Genomic DNA, 10397 nt, shown 5'->3' with positions numbered 1-10397 from the left:
CTATTAACTCTGCCTTTCAAATCAATCAAACTTTGAAAAAAAAGAATGGATGCCAATACCTGCAAAATCATTCTTTAAATGTGTTCGTTTACAAATAACTTGCAAAACGCATTTGCCTCTTAGGTTTTGTTTTTTACGTATTTAAATATGATAGACACAGTTTTAATACTTTCTCAAAGTCTATATCTGGAAGTTCATATTTTCATTCGCTTTTTTGTGCTAGTAGTGCCTTCTTTGTGGATTATCTCCTTACTTACCTGGTCTTTATTTGTAGGAATCCTATGAAAGCCTCAGTGCAGGCTGAGTGCCCTGCCCCCCCCCCCCCCCAGACAGGATCAGATCTACAGTTGACGACCCTCTGGCTTTGCTTGCAGGAGTTACTGTGCCATGCTTGTAGTTTTTAGTCAGAATACTCAAGAAGCTGTTCTTCTTTTTTTCCATCCAAGGTAAAGGACAATGGATCGAATTTTCCTTGACGTTTCCCTTTACCAGTATGAAAAAGGTCACCTGTTCACTACAGGTGTGTTCACTCGGAAGTGCAGAACCATCTTTTTTAAGGGGCATCTGCAAATCAAATTCACTGTGCACCAGCTGACAACTTGATCAAGTTCAGCAGGACAGAAGAGCCCATGAAGTGATTTATTCCTGAGAGATAGATGGCAAGAGACAACAGAAGATAGGGGATTCATCAGGAGCTGGGCCTCTCAGGGCAAGACATCGGATGGGGGTAGACAGAATCAAAGATTCATGTACCTTCCGTAAAGCACATTGGAAGAACCCCAGAAAGCATCCCCCTACGTCAGCTACCCCAGGGACAACATGCTGCTCTGGGCCAGGGCTGTGAAAGGTGTCCGATTTCTAGGGTGAGTGGCAGAGAGCCTGAACTGTGCCAGCCAGTCTCCATCATCTTGGGGTAATGCTCTGGAGTTCCAGAGCGCGGGGGCCGCCTGCTGCCCGGCGAGCTGGGCCAGTCCTCGGACATCCAGGGCATTGCCGTCCTCCTGGAGCACAGCAGCCACAGCAGAGCCGCCTCAGGCCCGGCCCCCAGGCTCCCCACAACGGCTCTTTTCAGGGCTCCCAACTCAGCCAAAAAGGCCCCCGACAAGCCGAAAAGGCCGGTCGCACTGCTTCGGGGAAGTGACCTCAGGCTTGGGGTGTGAGTGTCCCCCCACTTTTAGGGTGGCTTTGTCCATGATGTACGCACTGTCAGTTTTATTTTGCAAACTGAATTAGGAGAAGTGACCTCAGGCTTGGGGCGTGAGTGTCCCCCCACTTTTAGGGTGGCTTTGTCCATGATGTACGCACTGTCAGTTTTATTTTGCAAACTGAATTAGGAAAGACAAACAGCAAACAAACAAAATGACTGAAGCTTAAACGCTAGAAGCCTGAGGGCCGGGGACACTGGAGTTTGGGCAAAATGTTCAGTGTACGCCTCAGTCGTGGTTCTGACCACAGAAGGGACCTGATTGAGAACACTTCACAGCCTCTGTGGGAGTAGGCTTCTCCAGTACCTCTTCGCTGAGTGGATCCCATAGCATCCTTCATTAGCCTACACTGGCATTTCCTAGTGGGTGTTATCCCTGTCTAAGACTTGGTTGTCATTGAAGAAAAATGCCTCAGAGCTGTCCACTGCTATGTCTCTGGTGAGAAGGCCTTGGGGCACTGACGTCACAGCCTGGCAAACAGGAGCTGAAATTCCAAATGTTGTCATTGTGGACATGACGTTTCAACGGGTCCCATCCCGCAGTAGCACTTAGCAGATGGGCCCTCAGCACCTATCACTCCGCGGGGCCCCCTCCCTTCTTGCCATTCAGGAACTCACTCCCGCGCCCACCGTGATTGGCTGAGGCGGTTCCGGGCAGGTGGGCCGTCCAATCCGCTAGCCCGGAGCGCCTAGCAACAGCTGCTGTCCAGTCAGACGCGGAGTGGGACGGAGACTTACCGGTCCCGAGCATATATAAGCCGGCCGGCGTGCAGCGCCAGCGGCTGCGAGGTCGCCATGGCTGAGCCCTCACCTCAGCGGACCTGTGAGGAGAGCGTGGTCAGCCAGGAGCCCAAGAAGGCGCCGTCGCCCTCCTGGAGGCGGGTGGCCCCCCGGCGGGCCTGCCGCCGCCTCCCGACTTGGGATCTCAGCTTGGCCCCCTATTTCTCCAGGATCCTGAGGAGGCAGAATGAGAACCTCAGCCTGTCCCGCGAGGCCAAGAGCCTCCTGGACACGCTGCTGAAGGAGCTCTTGGAGCACATCCTCAACGAGGCCGCCCAGCTGGTCCGCGAAAAGCAGGGAGTGGCCCTCAGCGTTCTGGAGATCCAGAGCGCGGTGCGCCGCCTGCTGCCCCGCGAGCTGGGCCTGTCCGTGGACATGCAGGCCATCAACGCCCTCCTGGAGCACAGCAGCCACAGCTGAGCCGCCTCAGCCTGGCCACCCCTCTCCCCACAACGGCTCTTTTCAGAGCCCCCAAGTCAGCAGAAAAGGCTTGTAGCACTGCTTCGCTCGAGAGGCCTCAGGCCTGGCACTGACAATTGATTCTGCAGTCCTAATTCGCAAGGGAAATGCAGCAAACCAAACAACTGATGATTAAACGCCAGGAGCCTGAGGGTGTGGAGCACGAGGAGATTCAGCACAAATGTGTGTGTATTCCTCAGATGTGCTTCTGACTCAAGGGTCCTGAGAACTCTGCACAGCTTTTGTGCGAGTAGGCTTCTCTAACGTCCCTTCCCCGAGTGAGTCCCATAGCATCCAAACACATCCACAGCTCTTCTTGAAAATGAAGGCAAAGGGAAGGGAGAACTGTAACGGCCCAAAGCCCCCTAGAAAATAACCCTGAAATCCCAGTTGCCCATTATTTTTGGCCATGTTCAAGGGAAAGTATTCATTTAAAGTAATCCTTTGACACTTAATCCTTTAAGTGTGAAAGTGGTCATATAAATAGGATCAAGTGCCTGGTAATAATAATAGACTATTGGGATTGCATCAAATTGAGAAGTTTCTGTACTGCAAAAGAAACAGTCAGGACAGTGAAGAGAAAACCGACAGAATGGGAAAAAATATTTGCAAACTATGCAACCGATGAAGGGTTAATAACCAGCATCTACAAAGAGATCAAGAAACTCCACAACAGCAAAACACACAACCAACTTAAGAGATGGGCCAAGGACCTCAATAGACATTTTTCAAAAGAGGAAATCCAAATGGCCAACAGGCACATGAAAAAATGTTCAAGGTCACTAGCAATCAGGGAAATGCAAATCAAAACCACAATGAGGTTTCACCTCGCCCTGGTTAGAATGGCTCACATTCAGAAATCTACCAACAACAGATGCTGGCGAGGATGTGGGGAAAAAGGGACACTAACCCACTGTTGGTGGGAATGCAAACTGGTCAAGCCACTATGGAAGTCACTCTGGAGAATCCTCAGAAACCTGAATATAACCCTACCGTTCGACCCAGCCATCCCACTCCTTGGAATTTACCCAAAGGAGTTTAAATTGGCAAACAAAAAAGCGGTCTGCACCCTAATGTTTATTGCAGCACAATTCACAATAGCCAAGACCTGGAACCAACCTAAATGCCCATCAACGGTAGACTGGATAAAGAAATTATGGGATATGTACTTTTTAGATACTATACCGCAGTAAGAAACAACGAAATCCAGTCATTTGCAACAAAATGGAGGAATCTGGAACACATCATGCTGAGTGAAATAAGCCAGTCCCAAAGGGACAAATATCATATGTTCTCCCTGATCGGTGACAACTGACTGAACACCAAAAAGGAACACTTTGTGTTTCTATGGGGGTGCAAACTGTTGAAATCTTTACTTAATGTATACTAAACTGAACTTCTGTAAAAAAAAAAAAAAAAAAAAAAAAAAAAAAGAAATTATCAATTCCCAACTTGACTTTCACTGGGATTAAACATGACAATAGGTCTGATCTGATTTCATCATCATTTAAAAAATCATCTATTATTTTTCACTTTATGTTTCTGTGTGGGAGCAAACTGTTGAAATCTTTACTTAATGTATGCTAAACTGATCTTTTGTATATAAAGAGAATCGAAAATGAATCTTGATGTGAATGGAAGGGGAGAGGGAGTGGGAAAGGGGAGGGTTGTGGGTGGGAGGGATGTTATGGGGGGGAAGCCATTGTAATGCATAAGCCGTACTTTGGAAATCTATATTCATTAAATAAAAGTTAAAAAAAAGAATTTAATTATTTCATTATTTATTTATAGGGGTAATTTATTATAATAATAAATTTATTAATAAAAGTAATTAATTAAAAAACAAATAGAGAAAATGTTCTAACAAAGGAAGCTGTCCACACAGCAGACTCATAGAATGACAATCACTTTTTTTTAAAAGATTTATTTTATTTATTTGAAACACAGAGTTACAGAGAGAGGTAGAGACAGAAAGGTCTTCCATCCGCTGGTTCACTCCCCAGACGGCCGCAATGGCCGGAGCTGCACCGATCCAAAGCCAGGAGCCAGGAGCCTCTTCCAACTCCAAATCAAAAGGGAGAGAATGATCCTGCGGGGGAAGCAGGACACACAGCAGACTCATAGAATAGCAAACGCCCAAAACAGCACTCCTGCCTCAGAATCAACCCTTGGGACATTCAGATCTGGCTAAAAGGTTCATGAGAGTCTCACAGGCATGGGAAGCCATGACACGGTGGCAAAAAACAATCTAAATGAAAGATCCTGGTGAACAAGACCCCAGCAGAAGGATCAGGCCATCAAGGAGAGAGGCGCCTTTCTCTGAAGGGAGGAAGGAACCTCCACTGTGATATGGCGTTGACTAAACAAATTCAGAATCGGTGAACTCAAGGGACTTCCACAGCCTAGACAGCTCATAGCAAGAGTCTCGGGTGACTGCCGACATCATAAATAAGAGTGCCAATTGTTAAATCAACAACGGGAGTCACTGGGTTCATGCTCCCCACGTAGGATCTCTGTCCTTAATGTGTTCTACTATGAAACTCAAAAACAACACTACTAGTCGAACAATACCCTATACCTGATTCGGTTGTGTGAGTGCAGCCTGTTGAAATCCTTGCTTAGTATATACTAAGTTGATCTTCAGTATATGAAGGTAATTGAAAATGAAACGTGATGAAGGGCGGGATGGGAGAGGGAGTGGGAGAGGGGAGGGCCACGGGAGGGAGGGAGGTTGGGGGGGAAGCCACAACAATACAAAAGTTGCATTTTATATTCTACTTAAAACTATTGGTTGAACTCTGTAATTAATACACAATTACTCTTAGGTGTTTAATTAATGCTATAACTAGTACTCAAATAGTATTTTACACTTTGTGTTTTTGTGTGGGAGCAAAATGTGGAAATCTTTACTTAATATACGCTAAATTGATCTTCTGTATATAAAGATAATTGAAAATTAATCTTGATGTGAAGGGAAGGGGAGAGGGAGTGGGAGAGGGGAGCGTTGTGGGTGGGAGGGAAGTTATGGGGGGGAGGAAGCTATTGTAATCCATAAGCTGTACTTTGGAAATTTATGCTCATTAAATAAAAAAAAATGACAATCACTTTAAGTAACATCTGACCTCAGGATCAGCTCTGAAGGCTTCGTGGTCTGGCTGAAAAGCCTGTGAGCATATTTTAGGCATGGAAAGCCAAGACATTGTGGCAAAAAATATTCTACATGAAGGATCTCTGTGAGTGAGACCCCTATAGAAAGAAGCGGCCATCAAAGAAGGATGTACTTTTCTCTAAATGGAGGAGAGAACTTCCACTTTGCTTATGGCCTAATACAAATACTGACAGAGTTGTGGACTCAAAAGGCTTAAATAGCCTAGGCAGCTCATGTCAAGAGCCTGCGGTCATCACTGACATCATGCATAAGAGTGTTAATTGCTAAATTAACAAGAGGAGTCACTGTACACTAACTCCTCATGCAGGATTTCTGTCCTTAATGAGTTGTGTTATGATTGTTAACTGTAAAACTAGTTTTCAAGCAGCTCTGTGTGTGTGTGTGTTGTGTGCTTGTGTGCAGATTCTTGAAATTGTTACTTAGAATAGAGTTGGTCTTCTGTGTACAAAGTTAATTGAAAATGAATCTTAATGGAGAATGGGACTGGCAAGTGGAGAGGGAGGAGGAGGAGGGGTTGGAATGTGGATGGGAGGGTGGGTATGGTGGGAAGAATAACTATATTCCTAAAATTGTACTTGTGAAATTCATATTTCTTAAAAATAAATTTAAAAAAATAATAACATCAAAAAGAAAAAAATAGTGCTTTGGATAAATTTGTCATGTAAGTTTACATGTATAATACTCGAGGTTTTTCACATTTGCTCCAAATACTCTACTAATGAGAAGTATTACATAGGCATAAAGATATAAGAAGGCTAGAGTGGCTTGGTGGTATTCAGATTGTGTCTGAGAGGTTCTGCAATGTTCAAAACAACTTGTACCCACGTGTGGTGTTTGCAGGGGCTGGGTGAAGGCATGGGCTCAGCTTAGCCCTGGTCCTTCTCCATGCACTCGGAGAAGCTCCCCACATGGTGTCACCAGCTGGCCAGGAACACTTGCTATGTAGCCAATAAGAAATTAAACACAACCAGACAGAAGCCTCCAGTTTTCTTAAAGATTAGCTCTAAAGATATCACGGCATCACTTTTACCATAATCCATTCTTCAGAATTCCCGATGTCTTTGTAAATCCAAAAGGAAGGAGACAGTCAGTGACATCTCAACCACAGTAGTGTCTAGGAATCTGTCAACTTCATGAATCTGACAGATAGTACCACGCATGATAGACTTCATGAGACGTGGCTGGATGCCGCAACATTGGCACATACATACACACTAATACTTTGTTTACTGCACCAATCTGGGACACCCCTCAGTTGTTTTACACTTGCCTTACCCCTATCAGGCTGCTCTACCCCACAGCGTAGACCCCTGTACTGTATGCCACAGCTCAGAGCCTGATGGCATAAGAGATCTCTAAATATAATAGACGCCCTCTCCCACTTGTGCATTGCTGGACATAAATTTAAAAATATGCAAATAAACAGGAGCATGTACAAACTGAGTACTTGCTGATAGGATCTGGTTCCTTATTAGTTTGGTCAATCAAGCTTCCCCATATTCTCAACCGACCTCTTTTAGGAGAGGTCCAACAACCTCACAATTCAGTGGTAAGCCATTATGCCCATAAAGGGACATAGAGATAGTGACATATTTGTAGTTCGTGTGAGGACACACAAATTACTTGGGAAAGAGGAAGCAGAATCAATCCCTGATGTCAGCATTCCACATTGTAGGACTTTGGTTAAAGCAGACTATTTGCTTGTGTGTTTCCATTGGGGTTAATTCTGAAACTGAGATGGGGTCAGGAACGCCAATCAAGAATGCATGTTTCTGGGGCCGGCACTGTGGCATAGCAGGTAAAGTCACCGCCTGCAACACCGGCATCCCATATGGGTACCGGTCCGACTCCCAGCTTCCACTTCCAATCCAGCTCCCAGCTAACATGCCTGGGAAGGCAGCAGAGAAAGGCCCAACTGCTTAGGCCCCTGTGCCCACATGGGAGAACCGGAAGAAGCTCCTGGCTCCTGGCTTCCCCTGGTACATCCCCGGGCTGGGAGTTGTAGAGAATAAACTAACAGAGGGCAGACAGCTCTCTCTGCCTTGCCCTCTCTCTAACTCTGTCTTTCAAATAAATAAATCTTTAGAAAAAAGAATGCATTTCCTTTGATTTTAACATATCTCCTATATAGTAGTTTAACACAGAGATGCATGGTTCTATTATTCCCTGATAGGCTCCCATACTCATCAACCAACCTCATGTAGAGACACTATTGGGCACAGGCAGGACATCCACCCAAGACCTGGTGTCACATATAACCCAGTAGTTATGTGGTCTTTGGTAAGGCGATTTATATCTCTGGAAAGATTACGTGGAAGGTCTCTGGATTCCTGGAAGACACAGAATTCAACATGCCAGTCCAAATATCAGGGTATCAAAACAAAAATTAGCAATTGTGTATATAATTCCCCCTTCAAACAAATGTCCCAGGGGTGAATGATGCAATGCCCAGACAGGCAGCAGGTCCAGCCAGAGGCATATGATCCCTGCCTCACGGCAATATCAACTGCTGCTGACACTGTTCCCACTTTACCCCTGTGCAGGAACACTTTAGAAGCAGATCTAGTTACACTATAGACAGCTTTGGGGATTCCGCGGCAACAGCAGAGGCCAGCAGGGGAAGAACTTGTATGCTACCTTCCTCAAAAAGACAGAGTGTGGCATGGCAAGGACTGGCTCACTGCCCCTATGGAAGAGCCTATGTGCTCTCACTCTCCACAGACATTTTTTCTTACAGATCAGTCAAATCCTATTTTGAATCTGGATTTCTTTCTAAAGCCCCTCAAATTAAAGAGAAGCTGGAAATGGCCACGTTTTTAATCATCTTCTTTCCCAAATTATCTTCATTCTCCTACTTTCATGCAGGAACTCTGGGTCTAATCAAAGAAGGGGAAGGCAGTGGGGAGCCAGGAATCACAATTGATCTTACTGTATTTGCCATGGTACTGGGTACTTGGTTTTCAGCCTGCCAAGTCAACGAGGTGGATTTCATTTCGACAGGCAGATGGTTTGGGACTTGAGAAAATAAGCTATCTGAACATTCATATTGATTTGAGGACACAATCAGAAGCAGGGCAGATGGAACCGTGTTAATTCTACTAGCTGCTTCTATTCTTAGTTTATGGGAGAATCAGGCACAAAGTCCACACAAGGCTCTGGATGCACGTCTTTGTCACCAAGATTAGGAGCATGCAACATATCCCACCAGGAAACAACCAGCAGGCAACAAATAGTCTCCCACTGATCACAGGTTACTGCCAAACTCCATGGCTGAAATTCCAAGGACGACCCTTCTTAGTTAGCCTAGAACACCTGATCACACCTTGGACCAGTGGCTGTGGCTCCATAGCTTTAGTTTACTCCGTGGTGAACAGAGCAGCCTGCTGCTTGTGTTGCTCTCATTCGATTCTGCCACCAGCCTTATGCTGCATCGATGGCAGTCGAGAAGGTTTGTCTATTTAAGAGAAAAGTCTGTGGTCCTGAAAGGAGCACAAAGAGGCCAAAGAAGCTAAGGCAGTTAAAGTGGTAACTTCACACCCCAACCAGTGTAGGAATAGGAACAGCTTCGTGGGACTTTTACTTAATCAATATTTCCCTGTGTTTGGGCCTTCCTGTATGCTTTAAATGAGTTCAGTAACACAAGTAATATTTTTAAATGTTTCATGAGAGCATATTTTTGTCCTACTAATACTACTTTTCAAGTTATATGCTTGGCCGGTGCCGTGGCTCAATAGGCTAATCCTCTGCCTGCTGCGCCGGCGCACTGGGTTGTAGTCCTGGTCGGGACGCCGGATTCTGTCCTGGTTGCCCCTCTTCCAATCCAGCTCTCTGCTGTGGCCCAGGAGTGCAGTGGAGGATGGCCCAAGTGCTTGGGCCCTGCACCCACATGGGAGACCAGGAAAAGCACCTGGCTCCTGGCTTCGGATCAGCGCGGTGCGCCAGGCGCAGCGGCCATTGGAGGTGAACCAACGGTAAAGGAAGACCTTTCTCTCTGTCTCTCTCCCTCTCACTGTCCACTCTGCCTGTCAGAAAAAAAAAGATATATGCTTATGTTTTGAAAATTTTAAAATTTTAATATTTTATATTCAATATATCAAAAATAAAATTTCAAAATGTAAGCAGTACACAAATTTAGAATTTGTTATATAAGGACTTTCGTTTGTCTTTTTGGTAAACCACACCTTCAGATCATAATCGCCCACTAGATGTCCATTTTCCTCGGTCACTGAACTGAATAATCATACACATTCTAAGTCCAATATGCTCTCTTCTGCTTCACTGATTCTGTTGTTAAGACTCTCCACTGCATTTTTTTATTTGTTCTATTGAATTCTTCCTTTCGTTTTGATTTCACTTTAAGATCACAATTACATGGGAGAAATTTTCTTTCATCTCCTGCATGGATTTCAGTAGTTCATGTGTTTGCTTTTGATTACTTCTATGTGATATTATGATCAATTTTTTGAGTTCCATTTCTTGCATTTCTTCTATCTCCTCATCTTCACAATCTAGTATTGAAGTGTCGAGTTCTTGTGGGAGCGTCATGTTGTCTTCCTTATTGTGGTTTCTTGGATTGTTGCATTGTTGTCCGTCATTTGTTGAAATCATCTTCCCCATCCTCCTCCTCTTCCCCTCCTCCCCCTCCTCCCTCCCCTCCTCCTCTTCTTCTTTTTTCCTTCTTCTTGTTGATGCTTATCAGATATCTCAGATATTTTTAAATAGCCCTTTTCTGCTTGTAGTCTCTATTTCCTGACCATGGTTTTCCCATACTGCTCATTCTGAATT

The 10397-nt window shown here is 45.1% G+C and overlaps 1 protein-coding gene across 1 annotated transcript; it reads left to right on the top strand.

Annotated features, from left to right (window-relative positions):
• The first annotated feature begins 1999 nt into the window (after positions 1 to 1999).
• On the top strand, positions 2000 to 2404 carry LOC103351930 (histone H2B type F-M-like). The gene has a single exon (XM_008273011.2). It carries the CDS (start codon positions 2000 to 2002, stop codon positions 2402 to 2404), a length of 405 nt encoding a protein of 134 aa, XP_008271233.1.
• The last annotated feature ends 7993 nt before the right edge of the window (positions 2405 to 10397 follow it).

The sequence above is a fragment of the Oryctolagus cuniculus genome, chromosome X (genome assembly GCF_964237555.1).
Source record: "Oryctolagus cuniculus chromosome X, mOryCun1.1, whole genome shotgun sequence".
Taxonomy (NCBI): domain Eukaryota; kingdom Metazoa; phylum Chordata; class Mammalia; order Lagomorpha; family Leporidae; genus Oryctolagus; species Oryctolagus cuniculus.
Note: the sequence above shows the minus strand (reverse complement) of the source record. Positions and strands in the feature narration are given on the sequence as shown.